Genomic DNA, 21,587 nt, shown 5'->3' with positions numbered 1-21,587 from the left:
CACATACACATGGCATGAGAACATCACAGTGAACTGCATACATCTCACAATAGTTTTTTTTTCCAATTTTTTTCTCTATATGGAAATGTATATTTGAATGAGATTGAGAAGAATATATCACTGTTTGTATAGTTGTATTCAGCTGTATAGCATGGGTTATGTATTTATACCTGTTGAATATTCAACTTTGTACTTTTTTCAGCTGTCATTCACATGCCTTAGATGTACTTCAATTCTTCTCACTGCTAATCAAATCGAATCTGCATTAATTAATCTTTCCCCAAATCTGTTTTTGCAATCACCAGGACAGTGATCTACCTCAGAGAAGAGCATCGCATGATCAGGGCAGTCAACAGGGTGGTGATACTAGTACAGGAGCAGGTAGTTTCTTCACAAACCTCTGGAATCTCATGAATTAAATGACCAGAAGTTACAGTTTGTGGCATGTGTATCTGGTGGGTAAGCTAATATTGACAGAAAATGTGCAGAAAACATAAAATCGGTGACTCTATATTCTCTACTTTTGATTCTGATCAAGTTTAACCAACTAATTTTTCTGCATTATACTAACAAACTCCAATGTACAATGTTTCTATCTCGGCACCACTATGCAACTATTGTACTTGCTGACAGTCATCATCATTCAAAACATCTTGTCATATTATGCTTCTCTCACTTGACACCACAAATCTTCCACCTCTGGGCATTTCATCAAGGGTTTTTCTCTATCTGTGTGGTATCTTTCTGCTTTTCTAACCTACGCATGTTATTTGATGCCATTTTTCAGGTAACTTCAGTCTTGATCTGAAGGAACTGGATTTTACTGACAGTATAGGTATCATGAATGGGGGGAAATTATCTTATTTAAACTCGTCCCACAATTGAAACAAGTTGAGTTAAATGTTTTGTTTATCCAGGCCATGTAGTTGGGCTTTGATAAACACATTATTATTATAATTTTTTGGTACAGTATGAATAGCATCTATTTAAATTTATGATAAATTGAATAACTTTTAAAAAAAATATCCAAGATTATCCATATCGTATTGATTTGTTTTGTAAATGTGGGAATAGTTTGATAATCAGATTTGTTATTTGTGTAATAAAAATTTGTATTTAAAAATGTGTCTGAGCAAATAACTAAAACGTATGTATACATATTGAATGAACAATCTGCGTTTGACCTCTCGTGTAATACACAAATCTCAGATAATAATGGATTGCATGTTAATTCTTCATCTTAAACTAATTGTATTCTGTGAATCAACAGTGCAATTACATATACTCTAAATTCGATTTTCCCTACACCAATGTTAGCCAAGACAATGTGGAATATGTTTAGTGTTGATTGTGAACAGTTATTTAAGCATGGTGATATACACTCATCACTATGATATAAAATAAATATGCATGATTTTATCACATGAACATTTGGAATGTTACACAGCATATCTTTCTTAATGGTGGTGGGTATGTCATACTTTCAGAATATTGTTGCCATACTCGCATGAACTTTTTTTTTAGCTCTGCTGTTGACAAAGTCAAGCGGAGCTATTAATACTACTTGATCGTCTGTCATCGTCAACTTTTCATTTTCGGCCTCTTCTTCAAAACCGTCAGCTGTATGGGGTTAGTTACTCCGAATGTACTTTGGTAGTTCTAACTCAGATTCGTTTATTTTGCAACAATACCTTCAAATCGGCTCGTCTGATTGCTTTGATATTTTATTTGTAATTTCTTAAGTTTGTACCAAATTGCTTCAATATTTCTTTCAATTCTCTAGTTAGTTTTAGTGAATATTCCTGGACATTCTTTTTATTTTTACCACCATGTTAAAAACAACTAGCCTTTGTATATGCAGGTATCTAGGATGGACCTTCAATTCTCTAATTTTTTTGGTAACAAAATATTTTTTGACACATGCAGGTACATTCGATGGCCAAATTCATTCTTTTATCAGATTATTTTGTTACTGTTGGTAACCTCAAAAAATGGCTTGACTGATTAATTTGATATTCCTCTCTCAGTATGGTTCTGAAACAGCGAATCTATATCAGCCAACTAGCTGCTTGTTAAATAGTCAATAATACATATGTTTCTATTTATGAATAATATTAGATATATGAGTGCTGTATATAATATAAGTTCATTAGCATTGAATTTATTGAGCAGATCAATTTTTGTTTCTAAAAACAATTTCGCCAATTCTGGGAAATTTATTTTTAGCTGTTACTTATTATTGTCGGGAAATTAAAATGAGAATTTGTAAGAGCGATTGTGACATTCAATATGAATTAACTTTGAAGTTAATGCTTTGAAGTTAATTTAATTCAAATGTACTGTTGCAATATTATAGTTCCCTGCATCCAAGCTGTACCTGGTGCTTACCAATGTTTTGACTTTATAGCATGATTAAACCTTGTTAAATTGCACATAATTGTTATCAGCAGTGTGAGTAGAATTTATTTAGCTCTCTCATCACATTTACAAAGTTTGAATATTGTCTGTTTACTACAGTTATGTTATTACATAAATTATTTCCATAACTCCAAAATTAGGGTATTGTCTTGTTTTCAAAAATGTTTGGTTTTGAAGGAAACCAATCTTTTTCTATCTGAAATAACTGAAACTTTATTCATTATGTAATGATATAATAGTAGATGCAGAGTTCACCAAGCAAATAATCAAACTGTTATGGACTTGATGTCAGTGAAAGAGCTTAAATAGTTAATTACTGCTGATGACATATTTACTATTGTACACAATTCTAACATTCTTTAATCTGAATTTCTCTAGGGAGGTTATCAGAATATCCCCCACCCTATAGACAATCGGCTGATCCACGACTAATCCCTGGTTCCCCAGATCTAATGCAGCACAGAAGAGACGATCATCTTCGACCCATTACTGATGATTTACTTAGACAAAGCCAGGAACCAAAGATTAGGAGTCCTCCACATGCTACACCCGAAAGTACACCACCAGAATTTCGAACACCAGAGAGAGGTAGATCAAGATCAAGTAGTGGAGTAGGACTTCCTCCTAATTTAAGATCGGGAAGGAGCCCTAGTCCTAGTCCTATTCGTAGACGTCCCTCACATGACCCAAATGGAAGTACTGCATCTCCAAAGAAAGGAACAGGAAGAAAATTGCCAGCATTGCCAACTGATATTGACCCACAACGTGCAAGGGAACTTACTCTCTCAGCTTCTTCCATACAGTCTCCTCCTATGGGACAATTACCAAGATCACGACCAACATCACCACAGCCACCACGTAAACTATCAGGATCGAGAGAAAGGGACCTCAGCCCATCTAAGAGGAATACTCTAAGAACATCTCCTACAAAAAGTGAAGGTAGAAGTCCACATTATAGTGGATCAAGCCGATCACCTGAGAGGGCACGTTACATGGATGAAACTTATAGACATCATAGTGATGTGCCACCTCCTTATGAAGCTGCAGCAAGACAACCACTGCCACCGACACCTAGTCGGCATAGTTCAATGACTCCTCGTGTTCCAAACGGATTATCAGGAACGCAACAGGATCGAGGTAGGGGGCATGGTGTGCCAAATTACAGCCCACCTCAACAACCTGGACAGGCACGATCACGTGGCCCTGGACGTACACGTAGTGGCCATAGTAGTGGTAGTGCAGGTGTAACAGGACACACAGACTCTGATGAAGAGGATTGGTATTAGTTGCTGCAGCAAATATCCATTTCCCTGTACAGAAACATAAAAAACAAGAAAATAATGTGACTTATTTAATGCCAAAACTTGTTGCTTGCTTGTGTCGATATTGGTCCCTGCTGTCGGTTTGTCAACAAAGTTCTCTGCCACAAAGATGTAATGCTGATTTTGTGTTACAGAATTTGACGCTGTTGTGACAGCAATATGTCTACCCGTGCTCATCAACATATGCCTGACTTTGTTTAAAAAAAAAGAAAACTCTTTGAAGAATCTATATGTGGCTTGACATACAACTGACTTATTGGTTGAGATGACATGGCTCACTTCCGGGGAACAACTGGAGTATTATTCTTCATGAGTTAAAAAAAAGTAACACATTTTTTCTATAAAAATAAAATATTGTGAGAATGGTATAAAAAGAATTTTCCATGTAAATAAGATTTGAATTTACTTCAGCGACACCTACAGTTACATCAGCACTTTTTTTGTATATAAATATTGTTGGGCGTTGTGTCTAGAGATACTCTAGAATGGTTAAGGTAGAAAATAAACTTCCTAGTCCGTATTTATTAATGTGTCAAAAATCCAGCAAACCAGTGCAATTTATTTTTTTGAGTTTGTCTGGTATTATTAGTACCTACTGTTAAACACTTTTATTATTTGTTGGAAGATTAGCCATGTTTCGTTATTTTGTTTTCCTGTATTAATACAATGAACTATACAAAATGGCAGCCATATCATTTACGGTTTGTGCTACAATTCCAGCTCGTTATTGCTTTTAATATATTTACTACAAAAATGAAAATCAAAGGTTGGTAGCTCTAAACTGCCATGCAGAACATTTGCTGCTGTTTTTCATCCTTTTTGATAATTTAGCTTAGTTCCTTCAGTTTCAGCGGGTCTGATTCATACAGTTTTGTGTTACCCGTCATGTAACATAGGATTTTGGAGTACAGTTTATTTGCTATTATTATTATTATTATTTTTCCTTTTATGGATTCACGGACTATGCAAAATGCGATTTGATCATTAACTCATGCTTGTAATTTATGTGCATATTATATTGCTATTTACAGACAATATTGTCTGTCTGTATCCATATAAATTCAGGTGGTTGTACATTTTTCTCAAAATTTATTCTAATTTATTGACAAAAAGGCAATTTTATAAACTTTTTTGCATCTTTTTCTGACATTAAAGTAAGTTTACAGGGTAGTACGATTAGAATGTTGGAAAGCCATGTTTTCCCTGCAAATAGAAGGAAGGTTTAATCAAAATAAATGATAAAAAAAATAGGGGGCTATTTTTTTCTATTTCTGAATTTTAAAATGAGCGATTTTAAACTTTAAAAGAAATGCCAGACTGTGAAGACTAAAATGTCAAGTGGAAAACTAGTTGGACCAGCATTGTATGTTGCCTGACCCATATAGTGTGCAATAGTAAGCGAATAGAATTTAATAATTAGATAGGTCATTATCAATTGATTCATCCATCTTATTTCTAATGTAATTTAAACGAATCACTCACACACATACACATATGCACTCACTGTACACTGTTCTTAAATTCAAAATTACAATGCATTTTAATACAATGGAGCTAAGAAATTGATAATTATGTACTATTTGACATTTCCACCATCTTACATAACTTTTAAGCCCATCGTAGTTAGGTATACACTTTTCAAAAATGTAGTGTTTACAATCCATTTGTTGTTTATCATCTCCCCATCTTTTGTCTGTACCAACTTCGTTTTTTTATTTCTGCTGATCCTTGTATCACCACTTTATACCGGAAGAAATGCGAGCCAGAAGATCCGACCATGACAAAGTCATTCATACTTGAGAAGAAGATTCTAAAACTGGGAATGCCGTCCCACATTTTTTTTATATCTAAGTCATAGATAGGACATTAGTATCCTATTTTTTTTACTGGAACCATGAAGAGTATTACGTTCTGCTTGAAATGATCTCAATTCATAGCACATTTTCTGTATATCTATGGATTACTCACTCCCATCTTGATGGGTTTTGAAATTCACACTTTGATATTGTGAATAAATTATCCACACATGTTGTGTGATCAGTTTGTTTTTAAATATTGCTTTTACATATGCTCTATATACTTTTTAACTACTGAACATTTGTTTTAAAAAAGAAAGAATGAATTTGGAACGACTGTTTAGAGACTGCTGACAACTTAAAGGGCGGCAGTCGTCGTGCCGCGTCCTGTTCGATATGGGACTCGTAGCGACGTATACAACGCGTGTAAATTACATTGTTTATTTACATGAAATTTGAACACGCGCTGCGCGACGACCACCGCGCTTTAAGATCAACTAACAACATCCCTATTGTTAACTAGGTGGTTTTGAACCGAAACCTGTAATGTGCAATCAGTATTTCAATATTTTCTGATTTCCTATTCTCTTTGGTTTATCTTGTGTAAATATATGAATCATTAGATCGAATTCTATTACATATTTAAATATAAGGCTTCTGGCTTTGACTGCTGCAGAATTGTTCTAATTACTTTCAGTAAGACATTGCCCGAACGAAGCTGACAAACAAAAATCATTCTGTATTGTAATTGTGAATCTGAGTATTAGAAGAAGTACACTAGTATATCTTATATTACACAAGGTGAAGTAAAGGCAAAAAACAGTATTGTAAATATTAACATTACAATAATAATGATTCAAGATGTATTGCATTGTATATAAACTGTATATGTACAGTTATTCTAGTAACGAGAGGATGGCCATGATTGGTCAGTATTTTCTTATACAGGTTATGAATGGGCAAGTTCTTAGTAATACAGTACAATGTCTGAATGAAGTGATAATTATACATTAATTCATTCTTGTGCTACTTATTTTAAACTCGCTATTGCCGGTAGATTGTAAGTTTTACACGAGTAATTACCATAGTTAACGAAGTGGTGTCAATTTGCCTTTGAAATGAATGTACAGAATGAACATTTTGTTTCCGTCTATGAGTTCCTGGTGTTGACATTATACATCCACGTTCCGAGACACATTTCCCTCTTGTGTTGCTTATTGCCATTAAGTTAATTTTATATAAACAGTCACTGAAATGTAAAATGTAGAGACGGTAATTAGAGAATAGTTATGATTTACTGTCCAATTAGTTAAGATATATTCTACAATGGAGAAAGTGCTTCATATTATAAGGAACAAATTATGTATGAATCTCGCAAACCCATCTAAACCAAATTGAAAACTTCTAAAGTATTCTGTTAGACGATTAGGCTAGGGACTTTTTCATGTAAAGAATTTTCTGCTCGCATTTCTTCAATTCCAGCTCTGTAAGTCAATAGAATGTCATGTTATTTATTAAATTGATGGAATAAATTATACCATTGCTTTGGTTTTTTTAAAGAACTTGAAACCACGAGTATTTGTCGTCATTGTACTGGAGTGTTGGGTGGACGTTTTATTTACAAAATAAACTGCAGTTCAATAAAGCAGAAAAATAAATAAATATAATTTGCCAAAAATATAATATAAACAATTAACATTATCAGATATTCAAAAGGTGCGCTTCATATTTTTGCGAGATTCAAACGAAATGGCCGACTGGCGGTCATTTTGTTTTTATTCATGTCCGTGTCCATGCCGATTTCTCACTAATGTATAAGAGAAAATACTGCCAAAAAATGTTGTTACGCTGGTACGTACACCCATATGCTGCGAGAAATGTAGTTAACATTGTCATGGATACAATGTAAACTATCTTTTTCATCCCACACCCCTACTGGATTGCATGTAAATTACATAATATATTATCTCTAGTAATATCCTTGTCGCCGACCCAATTTAAAGAGTAGAAAATGTGCGGAAGTTCTAAATTTGTTTTTAAAATAATGCAAAAAAAAATACATTTTTAATTTGTAGCACCCCTTGGTAGACATTTTAAAGTTTCCCTTTCATAACCTTGAAGTTATTCGATTCTAGTACATTAGTAGTAGTTGGCTTGATTTGGAGGATTTTTTAAAGACAGTGCCCAGCTTGTTAATACTCCGAACGCACATTGAAATTCATTGACTGCCAAGTATGCATGCTACAAGCATGAAATTACATGCTGCAAACCTTCAAAATACTTTACTGCACCAAGCAACCAACACCGTTCCGTGCACATGTAGTAGCGTAGGTATATGTTCACAGATACGTTGCATTCAAAAATTATTCATAATAATTAAAATAGTAAAATGAAGCAGAACGTCATGATTAGTTTCTATTTAATTGCTTACAAACTCCAAAATGACCAGTGGCGAAGTCACTTCCAAATTGTCTTCGATCCGCCCTCCGAGATACACTTCCGTAAATTATAACACACATAATGCAAATAACATACCTTCATTCACAATTCTGATTAACTATTTCAATTCAAAATTTTTGAATGTATTTAAAGATTGAATTTTAGTTTTCTGTGACGACTAAAATGTGCAGCTTGTTTAAGATTGAACTCTCTCTCACGGAATTTCATATTCCTCTGTTTAGTAATTCTCTTTCTCTGCTCTTTGGTTGAAAGTCAGTCGATGAGCATTTTTGAGAATTGTATGCTAAAATCATAATAAATATATAATAATTTGGTATAATGTACAAATATTTGAATGAAGTAATTGTGAATGTTTTATACTCTTTTTAGGACGAAGTCAGAAATCGGGAACTATTAGTCTGGCTTCCGTCCGTCCGTGTGTCCAGAGCCATTTCTCCTATATGCTTTGACCGATCACATTCACAGAGCAGTATGATAACATATACACATTAATTTTCATTACCATTCGACCGAGTTTGCGAGATTCAAACAAAATGGCCGACTGACGGTCAATTTGTTTTTGTTCATGTCCATTCAGATTACTCACTAGTGTATTTGCCTGATTCAGTTGAAAATTTGCATATAAGTGCTATACTCTTAGGTTATCCCAGAGGTTGTGTTATTTCGTGATTTGATAACATTTGTGGAATTGACGGTCATTTTGTCTAAAATTCTGGTCATATTTTGTAAATGCGTCTGGAACCGCGTTTCGGAAATAGGGAGATTCATTCAAATTTTGTCTAATGATTAGCGCATATTGGATATAGGTGCACGCCATGCTGTTTTCAAGATTCGAAAAGAAATGGCCGACTAGTGGCCATTTTATTTTTGTTCATGCCCGATTCAGTTGAAAGTTTGCACGTAAGTAATAAACTCCTAGGGAATACCATAGGTTGTGCGACTTTGTCGCAGTTTGTAAATGTGTCCAGAATCATTTCTTGCAAATGCACAGGGTTACCGGGGCACGTCATTTTAGCGACTGACTCTCTGAGATGGCTTGTAAGATTACGTTTAAACTCGGTATAGTGATTTTACGTACATTTTTGTGCCCCAATGCCATAATGTTCAATCACATAATTATAATAAAACAGTGGTACAGGTAATTGTTGTTGTTTCCATGTATTACAATATTTCACCCACTGGCGTCAGTGTATTGATGAAATACACGCGTCTTTCAACTTATACCAGATGAAGAGTCAATCGTTAATTATTCGTAAATGGAGTCAATTTTTGTAGTTTTCTTAATTTATTCTGCAAATATCGGTAAAATAAAAGTAAGTCTTTGGCGAAATTTGAAAGAGCAACTAATATTTTTCAAGCTGGTATATGTTTTTCATTCTTTTTGACTGTTTTTTCGAGTTTAAAAAATGTGAGCTGGCTGGCGCCTTCATCCCTTGTCTATTTCATACACTAGATACCAGCCGATACCCCCCCCCCCCGCTCATAGGGAGTGCGTACAGTTGATCATAGTTCCTGGGCTCCCTGTGGTATCGTCGCTGTTTTGATCCCCATTTCACCGTCGAACAGATAATTTTGACACCGTTTTTATTTTTGACGAAAACCCCATTTATTTTAGCCAAAGGCGACTTCAACGCCCGGCTTCAACGCCGAGTTTTGGGGTACGAATCGATTTCCAACTGGCTGCGGAGCATTTGATGCAGCCCGGATGCAGACCGTCTATCATGTCACAGAGGTACTGTGGTGTCGGGCCCAATAAACACGCAGACAACAGGTTCGAAATACAAGCAAGGTTTACTTGTGTGTAATAACTAACAGAACTCACAAAGATGGCAGCCCTGTCCCAGAATCCCATCTGTTGCTAAGTAACCCAACTGATGGCGGGAATATGGCCATGCAAAGTACGGTATATGTTTATACTATTAATACTCAGACACAACATAATTCCCCCTCACGGAAAGGATGCATAATCCTAAGTATAAACATACGATGAATGAAAGAAGGATATTAAAGTTCGATAAGAGTTCAAAATCTCAAACATGCAACAGTTTAAATCCTTTTAACTGCATTAACAAACTAATGTTCTATAGATACAGTTCTAATGCTTATGAAAGTACATAGTCTCTCAAACATGCTGGCATACGTGTTATTCGTACTGGACGACTTTCGCGTGTAGGTAAGCTATTAGCATTTGTAACTACTGGATGATGTTCTTGGTTTATCATTAAGTGTTCGTTAGGGAGTTCAGGTGGGAGTACAGATGAATCATGTCTATGCGAACGTACACATCTTCTGGCACTCCATGCTGTACCGTCGTCAAGTCTAAACGAAGACTTACCAAGCTTCTTAACAATGCGATGCGGCTCAGAAAATGTAGGGGAGAGCTTATGGCTGCGATTTGGACGTTTAACTCTCACCCAGTCTCCTACATTCAGATTGGTGGATCTAGCGTGCTGTCGTTGATCTGTGTAAGACTTGATTCTGGCTTGACGTTGTTCTATTTCTGACTTCATAGTTGGAATGTCTGTTTGTGCATTACCGACGCTGGTAGTGGGTGGTTTTAGTTTATCAAGTGGTAGACGCATTTGACGATTGAGCATAAGTTGTGAAGGTGACTTTTGAGTAAGAGCATGTGGTGTAGCTCTATAGTTCTGTAGTATTGTACGAACTGAATCTGCGAATGTCTTTCCCTCCGACAAGCTCGTTTTCGAACCCTCTTTCAGGCATTTATTGAATCGTTCCACCCCACCGTTGCTTTGGGGGTTATATAATGATGTTAGATTATGTTTGATACCATGTGATTGTAGATAATTTTCAAACTCGTCTGAGGTAAACTGAGGTCTGTTGTCAGTAGTGATGACTTCTGGAAATCCCCATCGAGTGAAAAGTTCTTCAAGAATCTTAATAACTGCTGTAGATGTGACCGTTCCTGTTGTTGCCACTTCAGGCCATTTGGAATGTAGGTCGTGTACTACAACTAAGAAACATTGACTATGTGGTGCTATGGCTATCTCACCAAATATGTCCATTTGTATAGAGTTCCATGGTTCTGTCGGCCATGGCGTTGGTTGAAGTGGTGGTTGTTTTGGTCTAGCTGACTTGCCACTGATAGCGCAAGGCTCACAATTGCGGACGTAATCTTCGATCTGAGAGTCCATACCTGGCCACCATACTGTTTCACGACATCGCTGTTTCATACGAACTATACCTGGATGTCCGTCATGGGCCATTCGTAGAACTCGTTCCTGCAGGGCTTCAGGAATAACTGCACGTGAACTACGGGCAATAGAGTATTCATTTCATACTGTAAGCTCATCGCGGAGGTTAGCGAATACTTTAAGATTTGGTGGCACACTTTTTGGCCAACCATTTTGAACATGTGTGGCAACTCATTGAAGCAGCGGATCATCACGAGACTGTGTTTGGAGTTCGCTAGCTGTGACTAACCCATCTAAGTTAATTTCGAGAATGTCATTTTCAGTTTCTGTGTTGTCCGTAGTGCGTACAAGACGACTTAGCATATCTGCGACAAAGTTCTTACTACCTTGCATGTGCTCGACATACAAGTTGTACTGCAAATAACGATCAGTCCATCTATAGATACGTAGTGGTTTATGACCGGAGCCTACTGTTGACAGAATTGATTTGAGCGCTTCATGGTCAGTGCGTAGTGTGTATTTCCTACCGTAGAGTACAATATGCCAATGTTCTGAAGCATACACACACGCTAAAGCTTCACGTTCGCTTGTTGAGTATTTACGCTCGGTTGGAGACAATGTCCGAGAAGTGAATGCAACTGGCTTCTCTTCATCATTAACTATTTGCGACAAAACTGCTCCGATTGCATATCCCGAAGCATCTGTAGTAACATATGGTTTAGCATCAGGGTTGAAGTGTGCGAGAACCGGTGGTGATGAAATCTGGTTCTTGAGTTTGTCGAATGCGCACTGCTGATCCTTAGTCCACTCCCATGGCTCATCTTTGCGTAACAGTTTACGTAGGGGTTCAGCTATGTCTGCGTAATATGGTACGAACTTTAAATAGAAGTTTGTCGTACCAAGAAATGATTGCAATTCCTTGACATTGGCAGGCTCGGGGAGATCCATAATTGCTTTCGTATTGGACTGTAATGGTTACACACCAGACGCGGATACTCTGTAGCCAACAAAATCAATCTCATCTTTCGAAAACTCACACTTATCTCTATTGAGTGTTAAATTGTACTTTCTCAGTTTGTTTAGCACTGTGTTAAGACGCTGGTCATGTTCTGCTTGGTTTGCACCATGGATTGCAACATCGTCAATCAGGTGTACAGCTCCCTCACAGTCGCTAAGAACAGAAGCAAGTATCTTTTGGAAGGCGCTTGGTGCTGATGAAAGTCCATATGGCATGCGCTTATACTGGAAGACACCCTCATGTGTTATGAATGCTGTGAGATTCCGACTGTCTTCCGCAAGTGGTACTTGTAGGTAGCTGCGACGCAAATCCAATTTCGTGAATACTCTGGATCCATGAAATTTGGAGGTGAGTTCACCAAGGTCAGGTAGGGGATACTTATCAGGTATAATGGCTTTGTTTACATCTCGCAAGTCTACACAAAGTCTAATATCGCCTGTCTTTCTTCGTGCAACGACTAAATTTGAAATCCACGGAGAATTATCAATGCGTTCAATAATGTCCAAATTCTCAAGACGACTCAATTCCTTTGAAACTTCCTCGCGTACTGTTAGCGGTAATCGTCGAAGTTTCTGTGACACTGGAGAAATGCTTGGATCAACCCGTGGTCGGTGCGCAAAAGTAGTAATTTTCCCAAATCCAGAAAATAATTCAGGAAAGTTGTCAACAGCATCCACTGAGTTGACAATTGTACCATGTCTACTTATCTGAAATCCAAGTTGGTTGAATAAATCAATTCCCATGAGATTACTACCATTTTTGTGACATAAAACTTAAAGTTCTGCACAGTCTGTTCTTCATACTGCACTGGAAGACGTACTACACCAATAACCGGAATGTTACCTCCATTGTAGCTGGTTAACATTTGTCTAGTTGGTAGCAGTGGTATAGCTTTGAAGTGTTGTTTGTACAATTCCTCATTTAAGATGGAAACCTTAGCACCAAGGTCTAGTACTAGGTTGAGTCTAATCCCATTTATTGTCACAGCACAAGTTTTGAAACTATTGTCAATTGCGTTAACTTCGGAAACAGTATATATTAACACTTGTTCAATGTCTGAGTCCTTATTGGGTGTATCCACTTGTTTAACCTTTGTAGTTGCAGAGCTTCTACACATTCGTGCAAAGTGACCAATTTTATGACAGTTTCTGCACTCTTGTCTGGGCAGTCTGAGTGACGTGTATCATGGTTATTGGAACCACAGTTGCGACAACCTGAAAGTTTATTTTGTGTGGCCCGATTTCTATTACGGTAGTTATGAGTACAATTTCTGTTGTACTGTCTCTTGTTGATACCTTGTATTTTGGGTTTTTCTTCCAGTTTTACTTTTACTGGGTTTGGTTCGAGTGACATCGTGTCAGACGCAATCACATGTGAATCAGATAAAGCATTTTCAATTTGTTCAGCTAAAGTTGTGGCTTTATGCAAAGTTAACGTGTCTGGCTCCATTAGTAATCTTTCTCTAATACGTGGAGTATGCGTTTTCTCAATCAGCTGATCTCTGATCATTTCATCTGTGAGTGTACCAAAATTACATTTGGCAGCATGTTCGTTCAAAGTAGCAACATAACTCGATATTGACTCACCAGGACGCTGTCCGCGCTGACGAAATCGATGCCTTTCCAGGATAACGGATTTTCGAGGACCAAAGTGCGACTCGAGTTTATCCACAACATCCTTATACGTAGGGCAATCACCAAGGTACTGGAAGATTCGCTGTCCCTCGATCCCTAAACAATGTAGTAGTACTGCACGTTTTCTGCCGTCAGCAACGTCATCACTGTCTAGATTGGTGGCAGTCATATAAGTTTTAAACCCGGAATACCACCTCAGCCATGAAATCGCTGGCTCACCTGGACTAGCTAAGAAAGGTGTTGGTGGTGGGAGATGAAATTCAGCCATCCTCGTCGCCAAAATGTGGTGTCGGGCCCAATAAACGCGCAGACAACAGGTTCGAAATACAAGCAAGGTTTACTTGTGTGTAATAACTAACAGAACTCACAAAGATGGCAGCCCTGTCCCAGAATCCCATCTGTTGCTAAGTAACCCAACTGATGGCGGGAATATGGCCATGCAAAGTACGGTATATGTTTATACTATTAATGCTCAGACACAACAGGTACGTAACGTGGTCTGTATTTTGGTTATTGTCAATAGGATGAAAAGCGCCCTGAAGATCGACTAATGCACTTTTTAGCGGTGTCGGGTGTTTTTTGATGTGCGCCACCACACTGTCATTTTGAAAAATCTGGTTCCGTGTGTCGTAAAGTGAGCCAAATCTAGCCACAGTAGGATTTTTTGAATTATACTGTTATTTATTGTACAATCTAATTTTAACGCAGTTAAATATTGCTACCTAGCCATAGCTAACTATTTATTTCCGAATGGCGCCCAGAGAATCTTCCCCAAAATGAACGTCGTTAAATTGAAACCGTTTTGCGACACCAATCAGCTGGCGCAACAACGTGCTTTCAGGGTTTCCGGAAATAACAAATTTTCACGTAAATACGGCGTGCTCTGTGGACAACCAAAACACAGCAAAGATGCCAGCGGGAGGAAAAATCAATCGTCCAAGGAAGGTAAATATTTACGTTTATATGCCTCTTGTTTAAAGAGTTCTTGTTGTTGCGTCGGGAATTTGGTGTTGTTTAACTTTGTCAATGATGCAAATTGTCATGCTGTACCGCGACGTATCACAGTAGCAGGGAGTTGTAGTAGATAAAATATGTTCCACTACAACTATGAACCCGACCGGGCTACGAATTGTTTCGCGATATACTAGGTATGCGCACAAACTGCAGAGTAATGTTTATTTTTGAGAATCAAATATGATTTTCAACATTTCCCCTGGACTTGAATAACGGTGTACGTCACAAAATGAATGTAAAACACATATACAATGGACTACAAATAAATTGGTTGTTGCTGTACCACAACTTCATGTCACAAAGCTCCACGTTACTGGGTCTTCTAGACGCCCAGTTTAATAGGTGTTATTCGGTACTGAAAAGGTGTCGCGGTCACACCTTTTTGATGGTGTGTGCATGGTGTACTACTATCACGCAATGTAGAGCCAACAATGGCAGAGAACAAACACACAGAATACTACTACGTTTTATTTTTTCAAAATGAATACTGTGTTCTTGCATTCATAAACCCTTGATAACAATTCTTCACTTCTGAAAACTAAACAAATATAATACGTGTACAATGTTAATATAACTACGTTGTATATATAATTATAACAAGTCTCGTGATTCCTTTAGCGTGACCACAGTCCTTGTGACACACACCACCCCCTTTTGAATGGAACGTTCAAGATGGCGGCACCGTATTTTTAATCCGTGCGTTAAAACTGGAACGCCAAAACCACACAACACCGATTGATTGGTTGGTTCATTCATGTTTGTAAGGCAAGCCAGGGGAGATAAGTCAATCGAAAAAGGGGCAAAAAATCGCTATCACAGCGCATGGCAAAAAAAAGGCAAAGTATCGCTATCACGACGCATATGGCACGACACCGGTTCGACTCTTCGGGCGATATGCTACAATCGCGGCGATCAGCCTCCTTCGATGTGGTTTTTACTTAAGTATAATTTTTAAAATATTTCAAAACCACATTTCCTTGCACGCATAACCGCGAAAACGAACACCAGTAAACTTGGGGCGAACCGACTTTGGGGCGAACTGACTTTGGGGCGAACTGGTCTGGGGCGAATGTGCATTGGGGCGAACTGACTGACCACCCATGCATCTTCTGTTGCAAATTTTACGTTGAACAAATACCTGCATCAAAACACAGTCCCTCTATCCCTGGTCTGGAAACGACTAGCGTTCTTTTGTCTCGAACCGCGTTGCGGGTAAACAAACCTTTCACACCCGGGCCGGGGGAGTCAGGAAGTCAGACAGATTACAATACCGTCAGAATATTCATTAAAATCGGCAAATCTACCGTCATGCAAAGCGATACCTCATTGTATGACTTCACTTTGACCTCAAATTAAGGCAAAAACAACGTAAACAAAACATGTGAACAAAATTAGCACTTTGGTCAAAACCAGCCTACCAACTCATAAACACCCTGTTCCTGCCATGTAAAGAATAATATCAGGAATTGTGTCCATCTTCTAGTGTCGCTGCTGATAAAACAGATAAATTAAAAAACTACTCGCCGGTTAAAATATGACCTTATAGAGATATCCTGATTAAAAAAATATGTGAAAAAGCTCAAATTCTGGAATAAACAACTAAGTTATAAAAAAACACTTAGCAGTGACGATGTCAAAAAGAGTGACAGACTGTGTACTGATCACATGACAGTGCTTTGCGCATACCCACAACGCGCCTTTGCCATCAGGCATAGAAGGTGAGCAATTCACATCTAATACAACGACTGCTTCCAGACCGGGGATAGAGGGACTGTGATAAAAGACACGATGACGACATATGATAATGGACCAATGGTGTGACACCATGGGTGCTTTATAATATCGTCGTAGAAACAGAATTTTTACAAGGGGTTGACCTAGTCTTTTGGTGGCTGGGAATCGGAATCCAAATATATAGAAGGGTACTATTTATTATCATTGCTTTCCCGATTGGTCTACACTACTTTTCCAAAAAAAACATAGGTTAATAATTGTGGAAAATTGCCACTGTGCAGTCATCCAATGTAAAAATAAAAAATCATATGTTGCCTGGGGATACATATTGATACATTAATAACTATTTTTCCCAATCGCTAAGTTTATTCAAATAAGTGCAGTATTATGATAGGATTTAAGGTTAGCCCACACCAAATCCTACTTGCCCAAACTCAATTTGCCAAATACGCAACAAACTATATGTAATCATGGTCACATACTTATAATACATACATTTATTTATTATTTTATTATTTTTTTTTGTCATTGCCATTCTGATCATCGCGAACAATGAATGTGGTTTGTGGTAATTTCAATAGACAATATAAATCTCTAGTTTTCTTATTACCACAGGTATACCTGTTCAAAAGAAACATTAGTTCATCTTAAGGTAGCGAGAAAGGTTTTGTGACGTTTTTAAATAAAACATTATCTGTCTGTTGTCTCGTTCAGAACAGTAATTTAGCTTATATATTTCAAAAGACTAAGTATAGAGGTACAAGTTCGCACAAACTGGACAGTCATTGTTTACATAATTATCACGTGACATAAAAAATGGCGAACCTTGTAAAAATGACTAAGTCCGCGATTGCGAGAGCACACTGCGAAATTTCCTGGTGAAATTTACGTCATGCATTGTCCGTAATCAAGTCCATTGAAATGCGTCTCCGATAATCAAAAGAGCTATTATTCCGATTTCTATGCAGGTTTGTTTTTTTGTCCTTAAATTATTTCATACTTGGCACCTTTAACAGACTATTATTCTGTGACAAAGCATTTTCTTTAAAAATCCAGACATATTTCGCACCATCATTATCTTTTGAACGATAACTGCGAATTTGAATGTCCTAGTCCGAACGCACTTGATTTGGCGGTGGTCCCAATGAGTCGTACTCGATCAAAACTTCAACTCGAGAAAAACGCGAAAAACAGTTTTGGTTAATAAAACACTGTAGATTTGCTGCATTATTATAAATATACACTAAAAATGGCCAAACATATAAACCACTGATATCATAGAACTTATAAAGAGTGTCAGATAATGAATAATTTCAAGCTCGAGCATGAAAAATGAAGAAAACTGCTGGCATTTGAGTCCATACTCCAGGAACATTCGGGTTTTCTATTGTTATGCAAACGAACAACGAAGGATAATCCTCTGACAAACATTACTGTCCCAGTACAAACAAGCTAATCCTTCAAGTGTCTCTGATAAGACATCTAATAAAACGGTTTTCATGGTGAAACAAAATGGCCGATGCTTGAAAAAAAAATTGCTGTGTCAGAGTGCGACACTGAGTGGCAGATTTTACTTTGCCTCGTCTGTCAACGCTTTCTTTCTTTTCTTCGCCATTGCGTTAGAAAAAAAATGTATTAGTAAAATAGAATATTGACTTGGAAAATAAAACGATTCTAAAAGAAAGTTGTGCAAAGTTACAGTACTCCTTTCGCGCAACCTCCTGCCCGCTTCCACTTTCCAATCACCTTTTTCTCTCGCTTTTGTGACCGCTTGTTGAATTCGACCGGACAATTTCCGCTTTATTTTCGACCGCGCAAACCCTGAAATATCACCGCCCACCTGCTCGCTCGCGCGCATTTTAAATTCGGACTAACAGAATAATTTCCGAGGTTCACATTGTCTTATAATTGTCTTTCTGGTTTTTTTTTATAGATGTTGAACAACTGACAAAAGTTCAAATACTTTTTGTTTTCACTATCTATAATTATATGCACGCAATCTGACCCTTTGACCTCGAATTGGTTTGGACTGAATATTTTATTTTAAACAATATTCTGACGTGAAATACAAAATGTATTTCAACACAAGTACGACATGGTTGTCTGGGGTTTCTTTCCTGATTGTTGAGTCTTCGCAATGTGTTTTGTATAATTATTGTTGTTTTCCCCCGATGCTGAAGGACCGTAAAGCTAAATGGCAGTTACATGCATGGGCCTAATAAACCTAATATTACACCTCTTTGTGTATTTGTTAATTTTACATATGTTTGTCATGACAGTATGTTTGTAAATATCTAGAAAAATCTCGTCTTTCGTTGATAATTTTGATTGTTTGTTTGGAATGTCGATCCCCGTTGGTTTCTCCATACTGAGTTTAGGAAGGGCGTCGATCAACACCGTGACAATCAGCCGAGAGAAGACAAACATTGACCGTAATTCATGGAGATCATGTCCGTAATTTGTGGGCTGAAACCCCTAATAATTAAACAAGTATTATTATTTTAATATATATTTTATTTTACATTGCAAAACTAAACCATGCCCAAAACAGAGCTAGAGTTGTTCGCGGTGAAACAACCGCATTGAAGACGATGCAACTTCAACTAGCCATTTCTTACCTTGAAATAAAAAAAATAAAAATTCGAAGAGCATCGGGGAAAATATTAATAATCATCCTTATCAATCGCTTGCTTTATTTTATTCGAATCCATGAAATTCATGATTTTTTTTTTACATTTGTTGGCAACTTCCGCGCTAAAAAAGATTGAAAATGTGGGTGTGGTTATCTTGCAAAGTCTTGTTGATAATACGGACAAATATGGTTCCGTGATCCAGGTCGTGCTCCGATCAGGTGACTCTCAGCCAATCAATAATGTTGTAACAAAGCATATTTGACGCTAATTGAAGGGTCGTCGTACAATCCAATCTCCTGCGTCGATTCACATAGTTTTTTGTGCTGTGACAGGCTTCAAAATTATTCGCTGAAAAACATATTTCAGTTTTGACAAACTGATGGAATTTGACCTTAGTTCAAAAAGAAAATACTAGGCTAAGATACATTAAAGTTCACGCAAATCAGCAAGTTGTGAAATAAAGTAAACCAGAGTAGGGTCGATGATTTTCAGCCCTGAAGGACTTCAGTGTGAATCCTGAGTTTCGAATTGTTAATCGACTGGCCACCAAATAGTTATGGCTATAACTAAATTTGACATGTTTTTCTTTTAAGCCCAATACATTATTCATACATGTCAAGCTCTGTTTGATTTTTTCAGGGCATGTGGCCGTTTTTAGTCGAAAATATTTGTTGTGGGAACACTTTTGCGGTACGTATACGGTATAGACCGAACTCATTCAATGATCGTGACTTAATTTTAAAAATTGAATGTCAAATTTTACCAGACATGGACCGATGTGGATTCTGTATCGTTATTTTTGGAATTAATCACTAACATTTCCTCGTTTCTCTGCTCTCTCAAAAGGAGTTACCTAGGCTTCTTTCACGTAACTGTCTCATTAAAATAAAGAAAAAAATATTACATCTAGAACAAGCACCCAAAACACGTAACAAGAGGTCCCAGTTCAGTTGCTTTCACGATACAAGTGTAATACAACTATTAGATAAACTGATTTGAAGTGTCGTTCAGAATGTAATAATAGTTAATACTAGTTGTATGTTCACAATTTACTATCAAAACCACCATTTCGACCACTCATGTGCCAGTTTTCAGTGTTTGGGCGAGCGGTCAATGTTTTCAATGAGCGCCGAGCGAGCGAAAAAAAAAAAACGCGATTAAAATGCGGTCGGTTTCCGCTCGGACAAGACCGCGTGGTCGGAAATTATGCGATAAGCGGTCGATGTAAAAGCGGAAGGTTGGGCGAAATGAGTACTGTATGACCATATTTCTCGGACGAAGTCTCGGCTGACAATAATGCTGACAATGGACGTTAGATAAACACGCATTGTTTGCAACTGGAAGCTTATCACCCGTTATATCAGAATCGTCAACAACAGAGTATACAGATAAGATGTTATCATTTAAACCCTTTCAAAGATAAACATTATGCAAATATCCACGAAACGCCAGTTGTAGTCTTTTCTGCTAGTGTTTTAAAACACTAATTTGAGCAACGTTATTTCGCAATTTTGATCTTTTGTAAACCTGGGGTGATGTATCAAGGTCTAGGGTAACCGTTTTATCAATTTTTGAAAAATCAAGAAAAAAGTGAAAATTTCCCTTCCCGCTACCTTAATATTAAAACCAACTGAACACAGTTGAAAGGCATAGGTAGATAATAGATCATGAGCTCGGTTATGGCAAAGATAGTTACTCGGTCACTAAGCTATTTGAATCAATAGACTGTCGATTAACAGGAAAAAACAGTTGGAGTGGGGGGTACTGATAAGTATGTTCAGTCTGGAAAATGTATGGAAATGCCCCACTAATCAAAAATTGCCATCGACACTTTTTATGTTGAAATTGACAAAACTGATACCCTAGATCAAATTTTATAACACCAGTATTTTTTTTTACGTTAAAATCATAAAATCAAAAACAAAATTGAGTTGGTTTTGAGCAAATTGGTACCGTGAGAGTTGGTTTGACGTGATAGGAATTTTATTTCTGGGTATTTCACAACTTGTATTTTTGATTAATAATAAATAGTACTGACCAGTTTATTTGGATTTTCAATCCTGAAGTGACTGTAGAGGACCTTGGTGCGAGTAATATCTCACTCACTATATGCCACTTCACTAATGCCTAGGTATGGTGCGAGTAATATCTCACTCACCATATTCCACTTCACTAATGCCTAGGTATGGTGCTAGTAATATTCCACTCACTATATACCACTTCACTAATGCCTAGGTATGGTGCTAGTAATATCTCACTCACTATATGCCACTTCACTAGTGCCGAGGTACAGTGCCAGTAATATCTCACTCACTATATGCCACTTCACTAGTGCCTAGGTACAGTGCCAGTAATATCTCACTTACTGTATGCCACTTCACTAATGTCTAGGTATGGTGCTAG

General features: G+C 37.3%; 2 protein-coding genes across 2 annotated transcripts in view; both read left to right on the top strand.

Moving 5' to 3' along the window:
* The window catches only part of LOC100373523 (voltage-dependent calcium channel type A subunit alpha-1-like), a 90,553-nt gene extending 83,448 nt beyond the window's left edge, over positions 1-7,105 (top strand). The window contains exons 43-44 of the mRNA XM_085492202.1: positions 306-381; positions 2,797-7,105. Of these exons, the coding sequence (XP_085348328.1) occupies positions 306-381; positions 2,797-3,704 (984 nt within the window). The 3' untranslated portion in view covers positions 3,705-7,105. The remainder of the gene's footprint in view (positions 1-305; positions 382-2,796) is intronic.
* Positions 7,106-14,616: 7,511 nt separating this feature from the next.
* LOC100373673 (28S rRNA/ribosome and sororin micro-cofactor-like) overlaps positions 14,617-21,587 on the top strand; it is a 37,808-nt gene continuing 30,837 nt past the window's right edge. Inside the window, exon 1 of the mRNA XM_002736869.4 lies at positions 14,617-14,748. Within this exon, the coding sequence (XP_002736915.1) occupies positions 14,713-14,748 (36 nt within the window). The 5' untranslated portion in view covers positions 14,617-14,712. The remainder of the gene's footprint in view (positions 14,749-21,587) is intronic.

Source organism: Saccoglossus kowalevskii, chromosome 17, assembly GCF_978046115.1.
Source record: "Saccoglossus kowalevskii chromosome 17, keSacKowa6.1, whole genome shotgun sequence".
NCBI lineage: Eukaryota > Metazoa > Hemichordata > Enteropneusta > Harrimaniidae > Saccoglossus > Saccoglossus kowalevskii.
Note: the sequence above shows the minus strand (reverse complement) of the source record. Positions and strands in the feature narration are given on the sequence as shown.